Below are 26,622 nucleotides of genomic sequence, written 5' to 3'. Positions count from 1 at the left end.
ACTATAAGGTTGGTGACAAACTCATACACGATTGCAATTTGAAAAGAAACACGATTGCAATTTGAAAAACTAGTTGCTTGAACACCAAAGAAGACTAGTAGGGCAACTATGGAGTCAGCGGCAAAATCAACGCCGACTGACGAAGAAGACTCATGACACACCTACTGTCGTTTTACAGTGCATTATCCAAGAATCTGCTCAAGAAATGTCACTTCCTTAACGCAGAATATGTACTTGGATATGAAAGAAGACCACATAAAAATCTATAGTATGATCAGAAGTCTCATAATGCCACTAAAGAATAGTAGGGTAACTATTGGGTTAGTGGCAAAATAAAACATGATTACAATTTGAAAAGAAAAACTCGATGCTTGGATACCAAAGAAGACCACTTATGAATCTAGGCCATTAACACTGAAGGAAGCAGTAAAGTGCAGAATTAATTTCGGAATTTTGACCAAAGAGTAAATAAACACTGTGCTGTGTTTTGCACAGCTACCTCTGAAGAAGCAACGCTGCAAACTTTGTTAAAGCAGAATAGTAGTCTTTGTAGTTCATTCAGTTGATGAGTTTCAGCAAAGATCGTTCGGTTGTTTAAATTATAAAAATTAAAGAAAATCTAAAAAGTCAACCCGCACAGAACAATCTGAGTCGAAGGACCAATTGTAAAGAAGCGACAAGCTACATTACAGCTGTTGAAACACAAGAAAATTAGGTTCTAGGCTTAGCTAACCTACCATAGAACGAACCAAGGGCTACCTGCTTGTTGCATTTGATGTAAATTCAAACAAAGTCAATAATTCGGACCAATTGTAAAGATGAGCTAAAACTGTGTGGCTCCTTTCAGTGAATCATTTAATTGAACTATTTGGTTTTAGGTCTACACAGGGCTGGGTGGTGACCCAGGCTATATTTTAACTCTATTACTTTTATTTTTCTTTTTTATTTTAATTTGTACATTTAAACAATTTTAGATTTAAGGTTTCATGCCTGGTTTTGCTGTTATGTGATAATGTTTTTTGTTGTTGCTGTTTTGTTTAGGTATTTAAGAGTAAATATGTTTGTATAACTAGGTAAGTGTTTGTGTACATAATAAATATTAATAATAAATAAATATATACATAAATACTTAACAACTTAAATTAATAATATTTTAAATAAATAACTAAAAACTAAAATTTTTTGTGTAAATATTTTATGTAACTATGTAGTAGGGAATTGTGTAATATATGTATATAGTATAATTTAGTAGATAAGGGTATATGCTAAATATGTATATATGTAATTAGGTAGTATGTATTTATATTATTTGTTTAGTGTGGGTGGTAAGTCTTATATATTTGGTACCAAAATTAATAATACTTAATAATAAAAATAATTAAATTAAAAATTATTGTCCAGTATTTTCTTTCATTTGGGAATTTTAACAAAGCACCTTTTATCTGTCAATGGGAGGAGGTATTACATTTTACCTTGATTTTTCTTTATATATGAATGACATGATTAAAAATATATGTATATGGAAGGATATCCAAAAACGACTACATATGCAGGAGTTTGAAAAATTCTAATAAAAAATTGAAATCCAAAAAAATTAAAATCTCTTTTTACGATTTTACAGGACTTAAGCTATGTTTTTCTGATTAATTTGTTTGTTGTTTTTATTTTTGGCACCCTAAGTTTCGTTATTTGTTTTTGTATATTTGTTTATATCATTTTGTGTTATATATGATTTACACATATATTAAAAATATATATTTATATATATGTTAGGAGCATATATAGTAGTAGTAGTTTTTTTCAATTATATAATATTACTATAATAATAAATGTTTGTTGTTCAAAAAATTGTTTTCAATATATTCATGGAAAGGGTTTCAAGAAGTAAATCAAAATTGTTTGCTTACCATATTGTTTTGTACGGACGGGTATGGGTGGGGTTGTTGCACCTTCTCCTCTTTGGGAACGAGCCGCAAGCCATATATAATATAATGTATCAGGATACAAACCATCTAGCGTATAGGATTCGGTGTTGGAAATACGCCTAAAGGGAAAGGAAATTGATTAGAAAAATAAATGAATAAAAACATGAATTATATATAAAAAATATATAAAAATAAATATAGAAGAAATAAAATAAATAAAACAATCTTTTTAAATTTTTAATATAATATTTATGGTTATTCGATAGTGATAGAAAAACTTATCGAATTTCGATAAATTTATTAAAGATAAGTTTTCGAATTTCCATAAATTAACTATAGACAATTTATCAAATTTAGATACATTAACTATAGACAATTTATCGAATTTCAAAAAATAACTATAGACAATTTATCGAAATTCGATAAATTTGCTATAGACAATTTATGGAATTTCGATAAATTTACCATAGACAATTTTTCGGATTTCGATAAATTTACTATAGACAATTTATCGAATTTCGATAAAGTTACTATAGATAATTTATCGAATTTCGATAAATTTACTATAGACAATTTATCGGATTTCGATAAATTTACTATAGACAATTTATCGGATTTCGATAAATTTACTATAGACAATTTATCGGATTTCGATAAATTTAGCATAGACAATTTATCGGATCTCGATAAATTTACCATAGACAATGTATCGGATTTCGATAAATTTACTATAGACAATTTATCGGATTTCGATAAATTTACTATAGACAATTTATCGAATATCGATAAATTTACTATAGACAATTTATCGAATTTCGATAAATTTACCATAGACAATTTATCGGATTTCGATAAATTTACCATAGACAATTTATCGGATTTCGATAAATTTACCATAGACAATTTATCGAATTTCGATAAATTTACCATAGACAATTTATCGGATTTCGATAAATTTACCATAGACAATTTATCGAATTTCGATAAATTTACTATAGACAATTTATCGGATTTCGATAAATTTACCATAGACAATTTATCGGATTTCGATAAATTTACCATAGACAGTTTATCGGATTTCGATAAATTTACCATAGACAATTTGTCGGATTTCGATAAATTTACCATAGACAATTTATCGAATTTCGATAAATTAACTATAGACAATTTATGGAATTTTGATAAATTTACTATAGACAATTTATCGAATATTGATAAAGTTATTATAGAAACTTTATCGAATATCGATAAATTTGTTATAGAAAATTGTATCGAATATCGAAAAATTAATTATAGAAAAAAATTATATATTGATAAATTTGTTATAGACAATTTAACGAATATCGATAAATTGGTTATAGAAAATTTAACGAATATCGATACATATTTATGGAAAATGTATCGAATATCGATACACTTAATATAGAAAAATTATTGAATATCAATAAAATTATTATAAAAAATGTATCGAATTTCGATAAATTTTTTCTCAGAAAATTTCTGGAATATCTATAAATATTTTATAGAAAATTTATCGAATATCGATGAATTCATTATAGAAGTTTTATCAAGTATCGGTAAATTTATTATAGAAAATGTGCCAACTATCGATAAATTTATTACAGAAAATTTATCGACTATAAATAAATTTATTATAGAAAATTTATCGAATATTGATAAATTTATTATGGGAAACTTATCGACTATCGATAAGTTTATTATAGAAAATTTGTTATAGAAAATTTATCGAATATCGTTAAATTTATTATAAAAAAATTATTGAATATCGATCAGTGTTGTATAGAAAATTATTCGAATACCGATAAATCTATTACAGAAAATTCATGGAATATCGATAAATTTTTTATAGAAAATAAATTTATTATAGAAATATTATAGAATATCGATATATTTATTATAGAATATTTATCGAATATCAATACATTTATCAAAGACAATTTATTGAATAACGATACATTTATGTTGGCAAATTTTTCGAATATCGATAAATATATTATAGCAAATTTATCGAATATCGACAAATTTTTTATAGAAAATTTATCGAATATCTTTAAATTTATTATGGAAAATTATTCGAATTCCGATAAATTTGTTATAGAAAATTTAACGAACATCGATAAATTTGTTATAGAAAATTTAACAAATATCGTTAAATTTATTTTAGAAAATTTATCGAATATCGATTAATTTGTTATGGAAAATTTATCGAATATCAATAGATATCATATAGAATTTTGTCGAACTTCTCTAAATTTTCTATAGAAAAGTTATTTTATTTTGAGTATTCAATATTTTATCATAACCTAAAACCACCAATATTGGTGCTTTTATTTAAAATTTTATTAAATTTCCTATATTATTTTCGCTTCAGTTATTTTATATAACCACACTTCCTCTCTCTGTGTGTGTGTTTGTGTGGGTGTGTCAAACTAACACACCATTATTAAATTATTTTTAAACCATTAATTTATTTTAATGAAATTTCCGTCTATCAAATTGTATTTCATGTCGGGTATTTGAATGATTTTTGAAATACAAAACTTTGCTTGAATGTTATTATTTCTATACGCAATTTACACACACACACTTGCAAGCCGTGACAATTTTCCCCCTCTCACAGATGAATGAATTGAAATGGCACAACCACTGTCTGCTTGTGGAGGTGTGTGTATGTTGCCAATGATGATGATGGTGATGGGCGCTTGGGGGTCATAGGTTAAACCAATATACTACTCACTTGTGATGATCCTGATTTGCATATGTGTCATTCCAGTATAATTCGTAATGAACGATATTTTCACTGGAATGTGTCGGTTTTGACCATTGCAATGTAACTGCGGTCTCGCCGATATCGGTGGCCCGGAAATTGCTTGGCTGTGAGGGGACACCTGTAAATGAAAATGAAAAGAGAACACAAAAAAAGATATCATAAATAAATTTTCTGATATTAAAAATATGATGATATTTTTTGTGTTTGTTGTTGTTGGTTTGGTTTGTTGTAATACCAATCTATAAATGAATAAAAGTGTGCGGTTACATCTTGTCACAGCATGTTGACGATGACGGGGCATTGGTTGGTTGGTTGGCTGTTTGGTTTGAGATGTTCACATTGAGATAAATCAAATATTGGCAATGTCAATAATGTTTCCCTTTAGCCCTTCTCGGTTATATTTCATTATTATTGATTTATATTTTTTGTTTGTTTCTGTTGTGTGCGAGTTAAGCAAGGAAGGAAGGGGAAATAAACGCACAAAAGTATGTATGTCGTAATGAAAATTAAAAAAAAAAACAAAAAAAAATTATTAAAATAATAATAAATGATGACAATGTGTGATGGTTTGCGTAAAACCATCACTGACAGCAGCAGCGAGCCAGGCAGGCAGGTAACAGGAACATCAGTAACGGAAATTAAATAAATAAAATAGATTTTTTCTTTTTTGTAACCACATTAAAAAAACACGAAAGGTGATAAATATGAAAAACAATCATTCTAGAAATTGTAAAGGTTTGAGTTGAGCGCAATCTAAATTTCAAAATAACAATTTTGTATCCTCTATATTTTGAAATCAGATGTTGATACCAAAATTGACACCTAGAGGGCGACAGTTGGTGTGAAGGTTTGAGTTGAGCGCCATCTAAAATTCTAAATAGACGTGTTGTGCCCTCTATTTTTTGCAATCAGACGTTGATACCAAAATTGACAACTAGAGGGCTTTGGTCTTGAATTATTATTTTACATCTTTAATTCAGAACTTCATATTTCAATCATTGTAGAAATTATAAAGGTTTCAAATGGGCACTGAGGGCCATGTAACATTCAAAATAATAATAGTGTGCCCCCTATATTTTGAAATCATACGTTGGTACAAAAATTGACACCTAGAGGGCGACTGTAGGTGTGATCATACTTGGAAGATTATAGCTTCAAAATTTAATTATTATTTTTATTTCTTAAATTCAAAACCATCTTTTATTTGGAGATGCTTTTGAGGCTTTCCTCTCTTTCCCCTCCACTTATATATTTCATCTTTCTTTCCACAATTTGTTGTTGTTCTTTTTTTTCATATCAAAATTGAAATCAAGGAACAAAATAAATTCAATTTATTTATTTTTTTTTTAAAAAAAAATCTTTTTACATGATAATGAAAAACAATTTCGTAGGGAAATTGAGAAAAATATTTTTATTCCATTTCATTCATTTAATTTTTTTTCGTTAGTAATCAAAAAGAAAACTAAGGAAATAGGGTCAAGTTTCGATTTCTTGCCAGTTGGAGAACTGCGTGACAATGAAACCTTGTTTTCGTTTTTTATGAATAAAGAACCATAAGGGAAAGTACTTGTTGTGGTGGCCTGGCCGCCACCATAGGAATCATAAGAGAATAAACAGAAAAAATAACAACAACAAAAACATTGAAGGCAAAAGTAATTTAAAGTTTTTTCCACATACATATTGGGAACAATAAGACTTTTTGTTGGTTGCCTGCCGTTGGCGAAGACAAAGACCAGCAGACCCTCTACATATTACAAGGCAATCAAGAAAATGTGAAAATGAATGCAAGAAAGAGAAGGGATTTCGATAGACTTACACATATGAATGAGGTAGGGAGATAAGTAAAGACTAAAGCTGGATGGGTTTCGCGGGGGAATTTTTTGAATATATTGTAAGATATTGAGATATATTTCAAAATAGATATTTTAGCTCGTTAGTGAGCACTGGCGCCATCTAAAATTCAAATTTTAACTTGTGCCCCCTGTATTTTGAAAAATTTTATAGGTTTACTATGGCGTCAATGAGTGCCGGATAATGTGGCATCGCTTGAACTGAACGCCATCTAAAGTTCAAATTAAAACTTGTGCACCCTATATTTTAAACAATTTTATAGGTTTATTATGGCGTCAATGAGCGTCATCTAAAATTCAAAAATTAAATAAAAAATATCTCAAACTGATGCTTTGAACATTTACTATCCTTAATTTTTTATCATCCGATTAAAAATGCGACTGCAGCTGCTACTTATAAGCTTCTGCAATATTAGTAGGCGAGTTATGAGTCTCCACAAATGTTGTGTTTCTTACAAATGCCCGAATATTGTACATAGATATTATAAATTAATGCTTCGAACTTCCTTAATCCTAGAATTTTAATCATCCAATGAGAAATACGAATCGTAGGATTTTAGTAGGTGGTGTATATCTTATCCAAAAATCTTGCATCACTTGCAAATAAAAAAAAATGTATTGAGGTATATTTAAAAAAAGATTGAGGCATATTTAAAAATAGAAAGATTGGGGTATATTTCAAAATAGATCTTTTAATCGGTACTGAGCACTGAGCGCCATCTAAAATTCAATTTATAACTTGTGCCCCCTATATTTTGAAAAATGTGATAGGTTTATTTATTACCATGGCGACAATGAGCGCCATCTAAAATTCAAATTAATAAACTTGTACCCACTATATTTTAAAAATCTCTAACAATTTTTTTTGGATTATTTTAAGAAGTTTTTTCCGGGATTTTACAAGGCGTATATTATGTTATGAATTTTTTCCCAGGTCTTTACAAGGCGTGGCTTATTTTAAGAATTTTTCCCAGGTCTTTACAAGGCGTGGCTTCTTTTAAGAATTTTTCCCAGGCCTTTACAAGGCGTGGCTTATTTTAAGAATTTTTAACCAGGTCCTTAGAAGGCGTGTATTATTTTAAGCATTTTTTTCCCAGTTATATTCAAGATATTATCAATTAATGCTTCGAACTTATTTAATACTTGAATTTCGATCATCCAATGAGAAATACGAATTATAGTTCATTTGATTTTAGTAGGTGGGGTATAACGTATCCAAAAATCTTACATCTCTTGCGAATAAACCAAACAATTAGATTGAAATATATTCAAAAATAGATCTTTTAGTCGTTAGTGAGCAATGAGCCCCATCTAAAATTCTATTTATAACTTGTGCCCCCTATATTTTGAAAAATGTGATGGGTTTATTTTTTACCATGGCGACAATGACCGCCATCTAAAATTCAAATAAAAATGTGTGGGCCATCTGTATTCTGAAAATCGTTACAATTTTATTTATTTGTTTGCCATCAATCCAACACTGAGCGCCATCTAAAATTCAAATTAATAAACTTCAAAGATGTATAACATAACAAGATGGAACATTTCAATTGCTACTACACATCGGCAGATGGCGCTGGAGGTATAACATAATGTTAATTTACAATATAGTGACATGAATTTATGTTATTCTTGTTTTTGTTGACGTCGTGATCTGTTAGTTGTCTGTTATACACAAACACCATCTGATTTAATAGTAAAATTGAACTGCATTATGCATATTGTCCAATCTTTACCATTTTATATCTTTGTAAACTTGTGCCCACTATATTTTGAAAGTCTTTACAAATTTTATTTCTTCGCTAACATTCCAACACGCCATCTAAAATTCAAATTTATAATTTATTTTAAAAATCTATATTTAAATCTATATTTTAAAAATCTATATAATTTTTTTTTTTCCACCAACTCAACTTGCGTTGATACAGAATTGCCATTTATAAGGTGCTAATGCTACTTTAAAGCTGCTACGATATTAGTAGGTGGGTCATAAGTCTACACATGTATTTAAATTTCCTCTTTCTTTCTTTATTTCTTTCTTTTGTTTTCATATCTGTCTCAATATCAACAGATTAATATACATATATTTGAATGTACAGCTTTAGCATTATATATTTACTTAAATTATGATGCTTTTATAATATGTGTAGACACATGTGTAGATGTGTGATACAGGTGTATGTATACACATAAACGTATACATATAATTTATAATTTCAATTTATCAAATTAATATTGACTTGTGTGTGAAACCAATGACCCAACGCAACGTCGACATAGACCGTTCAACAATATTTATATCTCTGTTGTTGTTGTTGTCCATACCATAGCATATAATAACTTAATTTGCCTATTTGTCCCATCATTTTGGTGTATGCGTAAAGTTTATTAAATATCATTTGATTATTTACCGATTGAACGAACAACAACAATTAAATAATCGGTGTGATTTTTCAATCATTGAGTTATGAGCAAACAAACACAGACACCTGGTCATATATTAATGACAATGAGAGGATTGCATACATACGTATATACATATTTATACAATTGAGTGGGTTTTATAGGTCTGAGGAATATTTTCTATCAATGGTTAATGTCTTTTGGGTGCCACCGTGGTGCAATGGTATGCACGCCCGCCTTGCACGCAGAAGGTCGGTGGTTCGATTCCCCGGCCAGGCAACACCAAACATTTTTCAACGGTGGCAAAATACCCCTCAGTAATGTTGGCGACATTACCTGAGTATTTCAGCCTTGAAAAACTTCTCTATAAGTGGTGTCTTAGGACACGCCGTTCGGACTCGGCGATAAACAGTAGGTTCCATATCATTGAGCTAAATATGAATCGGGGTGCACTCATTGATATGAGAGAAGTCTCCCTTGTCCCGTATGGGATGTTGTGGAACAATGTTTTGTTTTGTTTTTGGTTAATGTCTTTGCTGCAGCGTCAGTAGGTGGAATATGAGAAAACTCTATCCAAAAATCTTGTAAATATTTGCAATATTATGAAAAAATATATCTGAGGCACGAGTCCTGGATTTTTTTAACATCCAAATAAAAAGGAAATAAACGCACAAAAGTATCTCGTAATGAAAATTGAAAAAAATTGTATTAAAATAATAATAAATGATGACAATGTGTGATGGTGTGCGTAAAACCATCACTGACAGCAGCAGCCAGTCAGGTAACAGCAACATCAGTAACGAAAATTAAATAAATAAAATAATTTTTTTCTTTTTTTAACCACATTTAAAAAAAAACACGAAAGGTGATAAATATGAAAAACAATCATTCTAGAAATTGGAAAGATTTGAGTTGAGCGCCATCTATATTTCAAAATAAAAATGTTGTGCCCTCTATATTTAGAAATCAGACGTTGATACGAAAATTGAACCATAGAGGGCGACAGTTGGTGTGATCATTAGAGTTGGGTAATCTAGTTCCTAGTTCCTTGTACTAGTTCCAAAACGTATGAGTAACATCATGAAATGTAACGTTTGCTGTTAAGTATACGCAGTTTGATCAAAGAAAAAATGTGGCCCATTGGAACTGCGAAGTGAACGAGATAGTTCCATATAGTTCCTTTGGCACAACTCTAGTGATCATACTTGGGTGATTATGGATGGTTTCGGTCTTGAATTATTATTTTTACCTCTATTCTCATTTTATCTATTTTAATAATTTTAGAAATGATAAAGGTTTCAGTTGGGCACTGAGGGCCATCTAAAATTCAAAATAATAATAATAGGGTGCCCCCTATATTTTGAAATCATACGTTGGTACAAAATTAAAACCTAGATGGCGACTGTAGCTGTGATCATAGTTGGGAAATTATAGCTTCAGTATTGAATTATTATTTTTATTTCTTAAATTCAAAACTTCATCTTTAATTTGGAATATTTTCTATCAATGGTTAATGTCTTTGCTGCGACGTAAATTTTGCAATATTATGAAAAATATCTCTGAGGCACGAATCCTAGATTCTTTAAACATCCAAATTCTTCAAATAATCCACGCCTAGTAAAGACCTGGCCAAAATCTTTAAAATAATCCACGCCTAGTAAAGACCTGGCCAAAATCTTTAAAATAATCCACGCCTAGTAAAGACCTGGCCAAAATCTTTAAAATAATCCACGCCTAGTAAAGGCCTGGGAAAAAATTCTTAAAATATTCCACGCCTTGAAGATATCTAAGAAAAAATTCTTAAAATATTCCACGCCTTGAAAATATCTAAGAAAAAATTCTTAAAATATTCCACGCCTTGAAAATATTTAAGAAAAAATTATTAAAATATTCCACGCCTTGAAAATATCTAAGAAAAAATTCTTAAACTATTCCACGCCTTGAAAATATCTAAGAAAAAATTCTTAAAATATTCCACGCCTTGAAAATATCTAAGAAAAAATTCTTAAAATATTCCAAGCCTTGGAAATATTTAAAAAAAAAATCTTAAAATATACCACGCCTTGAAAATATCTAAGAAAAAATTCTTAAAATATTCCACGCCTTGAAAATGTCTAAGAAAAAATTCTTAAAATATTCCACGCCTTGAAAATATCTAAGAAAAAATTCTTAAAATATTCCAAGCCTTGAAAATATCTAAGAAAAAATTCTTAAAATATTCCACGCCTTGAAAATATCTAAGAAAAAATTCTTTAAATAAACCAAGCCTTGTAAAGACCTGGAAAAAATTCTTTTAATTATCCACGCCTTTTAAAGTCCTGGGAAAAAAATCTTAAAATAATCCACGCCTTGTAAAGACCTGGGAAAAAAATCTTAAAATAATCCACGCCTTGTAAAGACCTGGGAAAAAATTCTTAAAATAATTCACGCCATGTAAAGATCTGGGAAAAAATCTTCAAATATTCCACGCCTTGAAAATATCTAAGAAATAATTCTTAAAATATTCAACGCCTTGAAAATATCTAAGAAAAAATTCTTAAAATATTCAACGCCTTGAAAATATCTAGGAAAAAATTCTTAAAATAATTCACGCATTGTAAAGACGTGGGGAAAAATTCTTAAAATAATCCACGCCCTGTTAAGACCTGGAAAAAAGTTCTTAAAATAATTCACGTCTTGTAAAGACCTGGCAAAAATTCTTAAAATAATTCACGCCTTGTAAAGATCTGGGAAAAATTCTTAAAATATTCCACGCCTTGAAAATATCTAAGAAAAAATTCTTAAAATATTCCAAGCCTTGGAAATATTTAAAAAAAAATTCTTAAAATATACCACGCCTTGAAAATATCTAAGAAAAAATTCTTAAAATATTCCACGCCTTGAAAATATCTAAGAAAAAATTCTTAAAATATTCCACGCCTTGAAAATATCTAAGAAAAAATTCTTAAAATATTCCACGCCTTGAAAATATCTAAGAAAAAATTCTTAAAATATTCCACGCCTTGAAAATATTTAAGAAAAAATTATTAAAATATTCCACGCCTTGAAAATATCTAAGAAAAAATTCTTAAAATATTCCACGCCTTGAAAATATCTAAGAAAAATTCTTAAAATATTCCACGCCTTGAAAATATGTAAGAAAAAATTCTTAAAATATTCCAAGCCTTGGAAATATTTAAAAAAAAAATTCTTAAAATATACCACGCCTTGAAAATATCTAAGAAAAAATTCTTAAAATATTCCACGCCTTGAAAATGTCTAAGAAAAAATTCTTAAAATATTCCACGCCTTGAAAATATCTAAGAAAAAATTCTTAAAATAATCCACGCCTTGTAGGGATCTGAGAAAAATTCTTAAAATAATCCACGCCTTGTAGAGATCTGAGAAAAATTCTTAAAATAATCCACGCTTGTAAAGTTCTGGGAAAAACTCTTAAAATAATCCAAGCCTTGTAAAGACGCGAAAAAAAATTCTTAAAATAATACACGCCTTGAAAAAACGTGGGAAAAATTCTTAAAATAATCCAAGCCTAGTAAAGACGCGAAAAAAATCTTAATATAATCCACGCCTTGTAAAGACCTGGTGACCTGAGGACCCACAAGTTCCCTAGTTTATTTTAAAATATTTAAGCCTTCAATTTACAATCTATCTCCCTTAAAATTTAAAAAAAAATATCCTTTCTTATTTACTTTCAAATAGCTATTCAAATTATTTCCACAACACAAATATCCCTGCAACATATGTTACCTAGGTTATTGCCTTCCCCCGCTCCCTCCTCTAACAAAAGTCATTTTGTATTGTCGTCCTATTGACCAAGCTAATATGACAATTTATTATTATTGTTGTTTTTGGGGTTTGCCATATTTGTATTTGTAATTTTTCTCAATTAATCATTATAGAATTTATACCTTTTGATTATTTTTCGTATTTACGGACAAACATAATATTACTTAGCATAGCAAACACAAATACCCAGCAAACCAAATGTAGGATGTCCGACACATCTGAATAATTTCGGAAGCAAAATCGTGCAGATTTCGTTCCGATTTCTATACGATTTTTCTTAGGGGAATTCGTACAGATTTCGTTCCGATTTCAGAGAATAAATTTCCCTTCGAATATACTAAGGTTTTTCTTCCGATTTCGGTACGAATTCGGATCGATATATCGGAAACAAAATTCTTTTCGCACAACAACCACCTTTTGTATATATCTAGCAGCAAGGGGTTGGTTCAGAAGTCTGTACGAAAATTCAAAAGAAAAAAATCGCCTTCCGAATTTCCCACAGATTTTTTTCCGATTTCGTTTCGAAATTTTGTCAACCACTTCATACGTAGTGTCCGAATTTGGTTCCGATTCCATTACGATGTCGGTACGATTGGTTTGCTGGGTATACACGCTTACACATACAGCCAACTAGTCACACCCAAACAACAACCGACACTCCACAAAACAAATAATAAATTTCCTTTTAATAGTTTAATTTCTAAACCATAAATCTCTTTTAGTATTAAAATTCTCAAAAACCTATAAACGAAGCCACAAATAGACCGACAGCCATGACTATGAATGGCCATTTAGAAAAGTGTCAAGTTCGTGGGCGGCCACAAGGGTGGCGAAGGAGCGGTTGTGAGGTGTACAATTAAAGCGCTTAAATCGGAAGCTAAGAGAAATTTAATAATTTATTAAAATTCAACAAATGGGCAGAATTTAATGTCATAAAATGTCAAATAGTTGTCTAATACAAGAATGTTTATAGTTTCGTTTAATGTTTAACAAGGACTGGAGAAGTTCAATGCATGTATTTGATAAAATTTTGCATAATATTCCTACAGTTGCAAGTAGATCTAGATTTTTGGATGCGTTATCATCCACCTACTAATCCATCCGTCTATTTAAATAGCAAAGACAAGCACCATTTTTCATCCGATTGTAAAATCGTAGGTTTTGGTAGATTATTTTAAGAATTTTTCCCGCGTCTTTACTTGGCGTGGACTATTTTAAGATTTTTTCCCAGCTCTTTACAAGGCGTGGGTTATTTTAAGAATTTTTAACCAGGTCCTTAGAAGGCGTGGATTATTTTAAGAATTTTTAACCAGGTCCTTAGAAGGCGTGGATTATTTTAAGAATTTTTGACCAGGTCCTTAGAAGGCGTGGATTATTTTAAGAATTTTTTCCCAGTTGTATTCAAGGCGTGGATTATTTTAAGAATTTTTAACCAGGTCCTTAGAAGGCGTGGATTATTTTAAGAATTTTTAACCAGGTCCTTAGAAGGCGTGGATTATTTTAAGAATTTTTAACCAGGTCCTTAGAAGGCGTGGATTATTTTAAGAATTTTTAACCAGGTCCTTAGAAGGCGTGGATTATTTTAAGAATTTTTAACCAGGTCCTTAGAAGGCGTGGATTATTTTAAGAATTTTTAACCAGGTCCTTAGAAGGCGTGGATTATTTTAAGAATTTTTAACCAGGTCCTTAGAAGGCGTGGATTATTTTAAGAATTTTTAACCAGGTCCTTAGAAGGCGTGGATTATTTTAAGAATTTTTAACCTGGTCCTTAGAAGGCGTGGATTATTTTAAGAATTTTTAACCAGGTCCTTAGAAGGCGTGGATTATTTTAAGAATTTTTAACCAGGTCCTTAGAAGGCGTGGATTATTTTAAGAATTTTTAACCAGGTCCTTAGAAGGCGTGGATTATTTTAAGAATTTTTAACCAGGTCCTTAGAAGGCGTGGATTATTTTAAGAATTTTTAACCAGGTCCTTAGAAGGCGTGGATTATTTTAAGAATTTTTAACCAGGTCCTTAGAAGGCGTGGATTATTTTAAGAATTTTTAACCAGGTCCTTAGAAGGCGTGGATTATTTTAAGAATTTTTAACCAGGTCCTTAGAAGGCGTGGATTATTTTAAGAATTTTTACCCAGGTCATTAAAGGCGTGGATTATTTTAAGAATTTTTTCCCAGTTGTATTCAAGGCGTGGATTATTTTAAGAATTTTTTCCCAGTTGTATTCAAGGCGTGGATTATTTTAAGAATTTTTTCCCAGTTGTATTCAAGGCGTGGATTATTTTAAGAATTTTTTCCCAGTTGTATTCAAGGCGTGGATTATTTTAAGAATTTTTTCCCAGTTGTATTCAAGGCGTGGATTATTTTAAGAATTTTTTCCCAGTTGTATTCAAGGCGTGGATTATTTTAAGAATTTTTTCCCAGTTGTATTCAAGGCGTGGATTATTTTAAGAATTTTTTCCCAGTTGTATTCAAGGCGTGGATTATTTTAAGAATTTTTTCCCAGTTGTATTCAAGGCGTGGATTATTTTAAGAATTTTTTCCCAGTTGTATTCAAGGCGTGGATTATTTTAAGAATTTTTTCCCAGTTGTATTCAAGGCGTGGATTATTTTAAGAATTTTTTCCCAGTTGTATTCAAGGCGTGGATTATTTTAAGAATTTTTTCCCAGTTGTATTCAAGGCGTGGATTATTTTAAGAATTTTTTCCCAGTTGTATTCAAGGCGTGGATTATTTTAAGAATTTTTTCCCAGTTGTATTCAAGGCGTGGATTATTTTAAGAATTTTTTCCCAGTTGTATTCAAGGCGTGGATTATTTTAAGAATTTTTTCCCAGTTGTATTCAAGGCGTGGATTATTTTAAGAATTTTTTCCCAGTTGTATTCAAGGCGTGGATTATTTTAAGAATTTTTTCCCAGTTGTATTCAAGGCGTGGATTATTTTAAGAATTTTTCCCAGTTGTATTCAAGGCGTGGATTATTTTAAGAATTTTTTCCCAGTTGTATTCAAGGCGTGGATTATTTTAAGAATTTTTTCCCAGTTGTATTCAAGGCGTGGATTATTTTAAGAATTTTTTCCCAAGTTGTATTCAAGGCGTGGATTATTTTAAGAATTTTTTCCCAGTTGTATTCAAGGCGTGGATTATTTTAAGAATTTTTTCCCAGTTGTATTCAAGGCGTGGATTATTTTAAGAATTTTTTCCCAGTTGTATTCAAGGCGTGGATTATTTTAAGAATTTTTTCCCAGTTGTATTCAAGGCGTGGATTATTTTAAGAATTTTTTCCCAGTTGTATTCAAGGCGTGGATTATTTTAAGAATTTTTTCCCAGTTGTATTCAAGGCGTGGATTATTTTAAGAATTTTTTCCCAGTTGTATTCAAGGCGTGGATTATTTTAAGAATTTTTTCCCAGTTGTATTCAAGGCGTGGATTATTTTAAGAATTTTTTCCCAGTTGTATTCAAGGCGTGGATTATTTTAAGAATTTTTTCCCAGTTGTATTCAAGGCGTGGATTATTTTAAGAATTTTTTCCCAGTTGTATTCAAGGCGTGGATTATTTTAAGAATTTTTTCCCAGTTGTATTCAAGGCGTGGATTATTTTAAGAATTTTTTCCCAGTTGTATTCAAGGCGTGGATTATTTTAAGAATTTTTTCCCAGTTGTATTCAAGGCGTGGATTATTTTAAGAATTTTTTCCCAGTTGTATTCAAGGCGTGGATTATTTTAAGAATTTTTTCCCAGTTGTATTCAAGGCGTGGATTATTTTAAGAATTTTTTCCCAGTTGTATTCAAGGCGTGGATTATTTTAAGAATTTTTTCCCAGTTGTATTCAAGGCGTGGATTATTTTAAGAATTTTTTCCCAGTTGTATTCAAGGCGTGGATTATTTTAAGAATTTTTTCCCAGTTGTATTCAAGGCGTGGATTATTTTAAGAATTTTTTCCCAGTTGTATTCAAGGCGTGGATTATTTTAAGAATTTTTTCCCAGTTGTATTCAAGGCGTGGATTATTTTAAGAATTTTTTCCCAGTTGTATTCAAGGCGTGGATTATTTTAAGAATTTTTTCCCAGTTGTATTCAAGGCGTGGATTATTTTAAGAATTTTTTCCCAGTTGTATTCAAGGCGTGGATTATTTTAAGAATTTTTTCCCAGTTGTATTCAAGGCGTGGATTATTTTAAGAATTTTTTCCCAGTTGTATTCAAGGCGTGGATTATTTTAAGAATTTTTTCCCAGTTGTATTCAAGGCGTGGATTATTTTAAGAATTTTTTCCCAGTTGTATTCAAGGCGTGGATTATTTTAAGAATTTTTTCCCAGTTGTATTCAAGGCGTGGATTATTTTAAGAATTTTTTCCCAGTTGTATTCAAGGCGTGGATTATTTAAGAATTTTTTCCCAGTTGTATTCAAGGCGTGGATTATTTTAAGAATTTTTTCCCAGTGTATTCAAGGCGTGGATTATTTTAAGAATTTTTTCCCAGTTGTATTCAAGGCGTGGATTATTTTAAGAATTTTTTCCCAGTTGTATTCAAGGCGTGGATTATTTTAAGAATTTTTTCCCAGTTGTATTCAAGGCGTGGATTATTTTAAGAATTTTTCCCCAGTTGTATTCAAGGCGTGGATTATTTTAAGAATTTTTTCCAGTTGTATTCAAGGCGTGGATTATTTTAAGAATTTTTTCCCAGTTGTATTCAAGGCGTGGATTATTTTAAGAATTTTTTCCCAGTTGTATTCAAGGCGTGGATTATTTTAAGAATTTTTTTCCCAGTTGTATTCAAGGCGTGGATTATTTTAAGAATTTTTTCCCAGTTGTATTCAAGGCGTGGATTATTTTAAGAATTTTTTCCCAGTTGTATTCAAGGCGTGGATTATTTTAAGAATTTTTTCCCAGTTGTATTCAAGGCGTGGATTATTTTAAGAATTTTTTCCCAGTTGTATTCAAGGCGTGGATTATTTTAAGAATTTTTTCCCAGTTGTATTCAAGGCGTGGATTATTTTAAGAATTTTTTCCCAGTTGTATTCAAGGCGTGGATTATTTTAAGAATTTTTTCCCAGTTGTATTCAAGGCGTGGATTATTTTAAGAATTTTTTCCCAGTTGTATTCAAGGCGTGGATTATTTTAAGAATTTTTTCCCAGTTGTATTCAAGGCGTGGATTATTTTAAGAATTTTTTCCCAGTTGTATTCAAGGCGTGGATTATTTTAAGAATTTTTTCCCAGTTGTATTCAAGGCGTGGATTATTTTAAGAATTTTTTCCCAGTTGTATTCAAGGCGTGGATTATTTTAAGAATTTTTTCCCAGTTGTATTCAAGGCGTGGATTATTTTAAGAATTTTTTCCCAGTTGTATTCAAGGCGTGGATTATTTTAAGAATTTTTTCCCAGTTGTATTCAAGGCGTGGATTATTTTAAGAATTTTTTCCCAGTTGTATTCAAGGCGTGGATTATTTTAAGAATTTTTTCCCAGTTGTATTCAAGGCGTGGATTATTTTAAGAATTTTTTCCCAGTTGTATTCAAGGCGTGGATTATTTTAAGAATTTTTTCCCAGTTGTATTCAAGGCGTGGATTATTTTAAGAATTTTTTCCCAGTTGTATTCAAGGCGTGGATTATTTTAAGAATTTTTTCCCAGTTGTATTCAAGGCGTGGATTATTTTAAGAATTTTTTCCCAGTTGTATTCAAGGCGTGGATTATTTTAAGAATTTTTTCCCAGTTGTATTCAAGGCGTGGATTATTTTAAGAATTTTTTCCCAGTTGTATTCAAGGCGTGGATTATTTTAAGAATTTTTTCCCAGTTGTATTCAAGGCGTGGATTATTTTAAGAATTTTTTCCCAGTTGTATTCAAGGCGTGGATTATTTTAAGAATTTTTTCCCAGTTGTATTCAAGGCGTGGATTATTTTAAGAATTTTTTCCCAGTTGTATTCAAGGCGTGGATTATTTTAAGAATTTTTTCCCAGTTGTATTCAAGGCGTGGATTATTTTAAGAATTTTTTCCCAGTTGTATTCAAGGCGTGGATTATTTTAAGAATTTTTTCCCAGTTGTATTCAAGGCGTGGATTATTTTAAGAATTTTTTCCCAGTTGTATTCAAGGCGTGGATTATTTTAAGAATTTTTCCCAGTTGTATTCAAGGCGTGTTATTTTAAGAATTTTTCCCCAGTTGTATTCAAGGCGTGGATTATTTTAAGAATTTTTTCCCAGTTGTATTCAAGGCGTGGATTATTTTAAGAATTTTTTCCCAGTTGTATTCAAGGCGTGGATTATTTTAAGAATTTTTTCCCAGTTGTATTCAAGGCGTGGATTATTTTAAGAATTTTTTCCCAGTTGTATTCAAGGCGTGGATTATTTTAAGAATTTTTTCCCAGTTGTATTCAAGGCGTGGATTATTTTAAGAATTTTTTCCAGTTGTATTCAAGGCGTGGATTATTTTAAGAATTTTTTCCCAGTTGTATTCAAGGCGTGGATTATTTTAAGAATTTTTTCCCAGTTGTATTCAAGGCGTGGATTATTTTAAGAATTTTTTCCCAGTTGTATTCAAGGCGTGGATTATTTTAAGAATTTTTTCCCAGTTGTATTCAAGGCGTGGATTATTTTAAGAATTTTTTCCCAGTTGTATTCAAGGCGTGGATTATTTTAAGAATTTTTTCCCAGTTGTATTCAAGGCGTGGATTATTTTAAGAATATTTTCCCAGTTGTATTCAAGGCGTGGATTATTTTAAGAATTTTTTCCCAGTTGTATTCAAGGCGTGGATTATTTTAAGAATTTTTTCCCAGTTGTATTCAAGGCGTGGATTATTTTAAGAATTTTTTCCCAGTTGTATTCAAGGCGTGGATTATTTTAAGAATTTTTTCCCAGTTGTATTCAAGGCGTGGATTATTTTAAGAATTTTTTCCCAGTTGTATTCAAGGCGTGGATTATTTTAAGAATTTTTTCCCAGTTGTATTCAAGGCGTGGATTATTTTAAGAATTTTTTCCCAGTTGTATTCAAGGCGTGGATTATTTTAAGAATTTTTTCCCAGTTGTATTCAAGGCGTGGATTATTTTAAGAATTTTTTCCCAGTTGTATTCAAGGCGTGGATTATTTTAAGAATTTTTTCCCAGTTGTATTCAAGGCGTGGATTATTTTAAGAATTTTTCCCAGTTGTATTCAAGGCGTGGATTATTTTAAGAATTTTTTCCCAGTTGTATTCAAGGCGTGGATTATTTTAAGAATTTTTTCCCAGTTGTATTCAAGGCGTGGATTATTTTAAGAATTTTTTCCCAGTTGTATTCAAGGCGTGGATTATTTTAAGAATTTTTTCCCAGTTGTATTCAAGGCGTGGATTATTTAAGAATTTTTTCCCAGTTGTATTCAAGGCGTGGATTATATTAAGAATTTTTTTCCCAGTTGTATTCAAGGCGTGGATTATTTTAAGAATTTTTTCCCAGTTGTATTCAAGGCGTGGATTATTTTAAGAATTTTTTCCAGTTGTATTCAAGGCGTGGATTATTTTAAGAATTTTTTCCCAGTTGTATTCAAGGCGTGGATTATTTTAAGAATTTTTTCCCAGTTGTATTCAAGGCGTGGATTATTTTAAGAATTTTTTCCCAGTTGTATTCAAGGCGTGGATTATTTTAAGAATTTTTTCCCAGTTGTATTCAAGGCGTGGATTATTTTAAGAATTTTTTCCCAGTTGTATTCAAGGCGTGGATTATTTTAAGAATTTTTTCCCAGTTGTATTCAAGGCGTGGATTATTTTAAGAATTTTTTCCCAGTTGTATTCAAGGCGTGGATTATTTTAAGAATTTTTTCCCAGTTGTATTCAAGGCGTGGATTATTTTAAGAATTTTTTCCCAGTTGTATTCAAGGCGTGGATTATTTTAAGAATTTTTTCCCAGTTGTATTCAAGGCGTGGATTATTTTAAGAATTTTTTCCCAGTTGTATTCAAGGCGTGGATTATTTTAAGAATTTTTCCCAGTTGTATTCAAGGCGTGGATTATTTTAAGAATTTTTTCCCAGTTGTATTCAAGGCGTGGATTATATTAAGAATTTTTTCCCAGTTGTATTCAAGGCGTGGATTATTTTAAGAATTTTTTCCCAGTTGTATTCAAGGCGTGGATTATTTTAAGAATTTTTTCCCAGTTGTATTCAAGGCGTGGATTATTTTAAGAATTTTTTCCCAGTTGTATTCAAGGCGTGGATTATTTAAGAATTTTTTCCCAGTTGTATTCAAGGCGTGGATTATTTTAAGAATTTTTTCCCAGTTGTATTCAAGGCGTGGATTATTTTAAGAATTTTTTCCCAGTTGTATTCAAGGCGTGGATTATTTTAAGAATTTTTTCCCAGTTGTATTCAAGGCGTGGATTATTTTAAGAATTTTTTCCCAGTTGTATTCAAGGCGTGGATTATTTTAAGAATTTTTTCCCAGTTGTATTCAAGGCGTGGATTATTTTAAGAATTTTTTCCCAGTTGTATTCAAGGCGTGGATTATTTTAAGAATTTTTTCCAGTTGTATTCAAGGCGTGGATTATTTTAAGAATTTTTTCCCAGTTGTATTCAAGGCGTGGATTATTTTAAGAATTTTTTCCCAGTTGTATTCAAGGCGTGGATTATTTTAAGAATTTTTTCCCAGTTGTATTCAAGGCGTGGATTATTTTAAGAATTTTTTCCCAGTTGTATTCAAGGCGTGGATTATTTTAAGAATTTTTTCCCAGTTGTATTCAAGGCGTGATATATTTTAAGAATTTTTTCCCAGTTGTATTCAAGGCGTGGATTATTTTAAGAATTTTTTCCCAGTTGTATTCAAGGCGTGGATTATTTTAAGAATTTTTTCCCAGTTGTATTCAAGGCGTGGATTATTTTAAGAATTTTTTCCCAGTTGTATTCAAGGCGTGGATTATTTTAAGAATTTTTTCCCAGTTGTATTCAAGGCGTGGATTATTTTAAGAATTTTTTCCCAGTTGTATTCAAGGCGTGGATTATTTTAAGAATTTTTTCCCAGTTGTATTCAAGGCGTGGATTATTTTAAGAATTTTTTCCCAGTTGTATTCAAGGCGTGGATTATTTTAAGAATTTTTTCCCAGTTGTATTCAAGGCGTGGATTATTTTAAGAATTTTTTCCCAGTTGTATTCAAGGCGTGGATTATTTTAAGAATTTTTTCCCAGTTGTATTCAAGGCGTGGATTATTTTAAGAATTTTTTCCCAGTTGTATTCAAGGCGTGGATTATTTTAAGAATTTTTTTCCCAGTTGTATTCAAGGCGTGGATTATTTTAAGAATTTTTTCCCAGTTGTATTCAAGGCGTGGATTATTTTAGAATTTTTTCCCAGTTGTATTCAAGGCGTGGATTATTTTAAGAATTTTTTCCCAGTTGTATTCAAGGCGTGGATTATTTTAAGAATTTTTTCCCAGTTGTATTCAAGGCGTGGATTATTTTAAGAATTGTTTCCCAGTTGTATTCAAGGCGTGGATTATATTAAGAATTTTTTCCCAGTTGTATTCAAGGCGTGGATTATTTTAAGAATTTTTTCCCAGTTGTATTCAAGGCGTGGGATTATTTTAAGAATTTTTTCCCAGTTGTATTCAAGGCGTGGATTATTTTAAGAATTTTTTCCCAGTTGTATTCAAGGCGTGGATTATTTTAAGAATTTTTTCCCAGTTGTATTCAAGGCGTGGATTATTTAAAGAATTTTTTCCCAGGTCTTTACAAGGCGTGGATTATTTTAAGAATTTTTTTCCAGTTGTATTCAAGGCGTGGATTATTTTAAGAATTTTTTCCCATTTGTATTCAAGGCGTGGATTATTTTAAGAATTTTTTCCCAGTTGTATTCAAGGCGTGGATTATTTTAAGAATTTTTTCCCAGTTGTATTCAAGGCGTGGATTATTTTAAGAATTTTTTCCCAGTTGTATTCAAGGCGTGGATTATTTTAAGAATTTTTTCCCAGTTGTATTCAAGGCGTGGATTATTTTAAGAATTTTTTCCCAGTTGTATTCAAGGCGTGGATTTTTCCAAGAATTTTTCCCAGTTGCATTCAAGACGTGGATTTTTCCAAGAATTTTTCCAAGTTGTATTCAAGACGTGGATTTTTCCAAGAAATTTTCCCAGTTGTATTCAAGGCGTGTTATCACAAATATGGTTTTTTATTTGTCTTTATCGCTTTACCTCCTAGGTATTCAAATCTTTTCTCCATTTTCCTGGCAATTATTTCGACATTTGAAAACTTTTAATTGTATAATGGCATCACGTTTTCCTATTTAACAATTTAGCATAAATTTTTGTCCTCCGACTACATTGTTCATGCGTTTGGCACACATCGCATTTGCCATGATTTTGGCATCATTATAATTTGTTTAATTTAGAGAAAGACTCGTACCTTTGCCATATACAAGGTTCATATGTGTTACCCGCAGATGTATCTAGGTATAAATGTGTTGCTTTGTGTTAGGCTGCCGCCGCCGACCTGATGCTCTTGACTTCTTCAATGCATATGCATAAAATAATCACTTGATATTCGTTTTTTTGTTGTTGCTATAAGATATCCAAAAGTTTAAAGATCACGTTTCACAAACAGTATACCAGTCAAAAGTTAAACATCAGGTGCTGCACAAAAGTGAAGACTCAAATCATGGCAAAACTACTTGGCGTCTAAAGAAAAGTAAGAAGAATTTTGGCGTTTTTATTACTGCACCCAAAAGGCACGGGAAGATTTTTGTAAAATATTATGAAAGAGTTCGCTTAAAAGGAAAGGGTCGTGGCAGGATATTTGTGGAACTTCTTGTAAAGTAATACCCATGAATCCACTCATACACACCAAAAGTGTGTTTGACATATGATGCCAGCACAATGTTAGCCAGCCTGGTTATTACTTACTGTTAAAGGCGTGACTACTTTGAAAATAATAAAGCGAACATTTTTAGCGACAAAAAATATTTCTTAAAAATATCCAACATATTTACATATATACATTTTATTTAAAATATTTTTGCAATGGTCCCCCATTTGCCAAGCACAAATTATGTTTCCCGTTCTCTGGAAGTCCTCACATGACAAACAATGGCCCATACCAGGCCATTTGTTATGATTATTTTTCCATTCATATCTTTTGGAAATTCCCTGTCAACTCTTAAGGATTTCAAACAAAGAAAAAAGCAAAACCTTTGGAGAGTGTAATGATGGTGGAGCTCAACGATGTATGCGTGTGAAATGTATTCAAGCATTAAATTAAATTCGTTAAAACACTTTGCACTCAGATATGTCAAAATGAAAAAAAAAAACAAATTCTGATCCCCTTCATATTTATTTAATGGGAACTGCTGGTTCGTTCTGGCGCCGCTCATTTGTTTCGCAACATCCAGCCAGCGAACGACAACTAAAGATTTTCAAAAGATTCCAATTTATCTGCTACACACAACAATCTGAGGCCAGACTTTCCTTTTATGTTTATTATTATTTTTTTGCAACAATTACGATTGTTGTGTCATCAGCACTCATGCGAAATTTCAAAAGAAATTCTGTTACTTTCATTCAAATGTTCGTTAAAACATTCTGTTATTGTAAAGAAGCCCTGGACATTTTTTTTCAGAATTTTTAAACATGTCTTTACTACAAGGCGTGGATTTTTTGAAGAATTTTTTCCAAGGTCTTTACAAGGCGTGATTTTTTGAAGAATTTTTTCCAAGGTCTTTACAAGGCGTGGATTATTTTAAGAATTTTTTCCAAGGTCTTTACAAGGCGTGGATTATTTTAAGAATTTTTTCCCAGGTCTTTTTAAGACGTGGATTATTTTAAGAATTTTTTCCCAGGTCTTTTTTAAGGCGTGGATTATTTTAAGAATTTTTTCCCAGGTCTTTTTAAGGCGTGATTATTTTAAGAATTTTTTCCCAGGTCTTTTAAGGCGTGGATTATTTTAAGAATTTTTTCCCAGGTCTTTTTAAGGCGTGGATTATTTTAAGAATTTTTTCCCAGGTCTTTTTAAGGCGTGGATTATTTTAAGAATTTTTTCCCAGGTCTTTTTAAGGCGTGGATTATTTTAAGAATTTTTTCCCAGGTCTTTTTAAGGCGTGGATTATTTTAAGAATTTTTCCCAGGTCTATTCAAGGAGTGGATTATTTTAAGAATTTTTTCCAAGGTCTTTACAAGGCTTGGATTATTTTAAGAATTTTTTCCAGGTCTATTCAAGGCGTGGATTATTTTAAGAATTTTTTCCCAGGTCTATTCAAGGCGTGGATTATTTTAAGAATTTTTCCCAGGTCTATTCAAGGCGTGGATTATTTTAAGAATTTTTCCCAGGTCTATTCAAGGCGTGGATTATTTTAAGAATTTTTCCCAGGTCTATTCAAGGCGTGGATTATTTTAAGAATTTTTTCCCAGGTCTATTCAAGGCGTGGATTATTTTAAGAATTTTTTCCCAGGTCTATTCAAGGCGTGGATTATTTTAAGCATTGTTTCCCAGTTCTAGTCAAGGTGGGAATTATTTTAAGAATTTTTTCCTCATGTCTAGTCAAGGTGTGGATTATTTTAAGAATTTTTTCCTCATGTCTAGTCAAGGTGTGGATTATTTTAAGAATTTTTCCCAGGTCTAGTCAAGGTGTGGATTATTTTAAGATTTTTTTCCTAGGTCTTTACAAGGGCGTAGAATTATTTTAAGAATTTTTTGTCAGGACTTTACAAGGCGTGGATTATTTTAAGAATTTTTTGTCAGGTCTAGTCAAGGTGTGGATTATTTTAAGAATTTTTTCCAGGTCTAGTCAAGGTTTGGATTATTTTAAGAATTTTTTCCTAGGTCTTTACAAGGCGTGGGTTATTTTAAGAATTTTTTCCCATGTCCTTACAAAGCGTGGATTATTTTATGATTTCTTTCCCAGGTCTTTACAAGGCGTGGTTTATTTTAAGAATTTTTCCCATGTCCTTACAAAGCGTGGATTATTTAAGATTTTTTTCCCAGGTCTTTACAAGGCGTGGATTATTTTAAGAATTTTTCCCAGGTCGTTACAAGGCGTGGATTATTTTAAGAATTTTTCCCAGGTCTTTACAAGGCGTGGCTTATTTTTAGATTTTTTTCCATGTCTACTCAAGGCGTGGCTTATTTTTAGATTTTTTCCATGTCTATTCAAGGCGTGGCTTATTTAAGAATTTTTTCAATGTCTATTCAAGGCGTGGCTTATTTTAAGAATTTTTTTCAATGTCTATTCAAGGCGTGGCTTATTTTAAGAATTTTTCCCAGGTCTATTAAATGCGTGGAATATTTTAAGAATTTTTTCCCAGGTCTTCTTCCTTCTTAAATTTAATTTTAAATATTGTTACGCTTTGTATGACAATATTCGCTGGTCACCGTCCACTGCCATTACAATTTTTTACCTGCTTCTTAATTAAAATTATTCATTAAAGTCCTGTTGTTTTATTTTTAAATACCCCTTAATATACACATATATTTGAATAATTTGCTGATGATACATGATGCAGGTCGTTAGTGTGTGTGCAGTTTTTGTTTCTCTCGTTAATTTACCAGTGAAAAGTTAACACATGGTTTCATTATTAAACGTTTGTTTAACTTGGATGCCAGGCTGGTTTTCTGCCTTTTGATTTTTTTGTGCATGTTTCGAATTCTTTTGTGTTGTGTTTTTTTTTTCTTAAATATATTGCAAACAACTATTATTGAATGTCGTGTTAAATGTTCTCTTAATTTGTACGAGGATTTCACACCCTGCCAGTCATTGACTGACACAAGCCAAGCAGCCAGCCAACCAGACAATATAACAGAAAACATAACATTCAGTTGGTTGTTGGGTGTTCGACGCCGTGACTGAGTGCGACGTTGGCAACTGTGTGAATTGTACAACAGCAGTTTGAATCAGTTGTTAATCGACACCAATTATTTTTGCACGATTTCTTGTGTAAAC

At 31.0% G+C, this 26,622-nt stretch overlaps 1 protein-coding gene across 5 annotated transcripts in view; it reads right to left on the bottom strand.

Moving 5' to 3' along the window:
- Lar (tyrosine-protein phosphatase Lar) overlaps positions 1–26,622 on the bottom strand; it is a 992,349-nt gene that overhangs the window by 67,595 nt on the left and 898,132 nt on the right. For all 5 annotated transcript variants that reach the window (XM_073967222.1, XM_073967225.1, XM_073967224.1 and 2 more), the window contains 2 exons: positions 4,684–4,834; positions 1,908–2,044 (listed from right to left, as the gene is read on the bottom strand). In XM_073967222.1, the coding sequence (XP_073823323.1) occupies positions 1,908–2,044; positions 4,684–4,834 (288 nt within the window). The remainder of the gene's footprint in view (positions 1–1,907; positions 2,045–4,683; positions 4,835–26,622) is intronic.

This window comes from Musca autumnalis, unplaced genomic scaffold (genome assembly GCF_047663935.1).
Source record: "Musca autumnalis isolate F117 unplaced genomic scaffold, ASM4766393v1 scaffold_2, whole genome shotgun sequence".
Taxonomy (NCBI): domain Eukaryota; kingdom Metazoa; phylum Arthropoda; class Insecta; order Diptera; family Muscidae; genus Musca; species Musca autumnalis.
The sequence above is the reverse complement of the archived record's forward strand: the minus strand, read 5'-3'. Positions and strand labels throughout refer to the sequence as shown.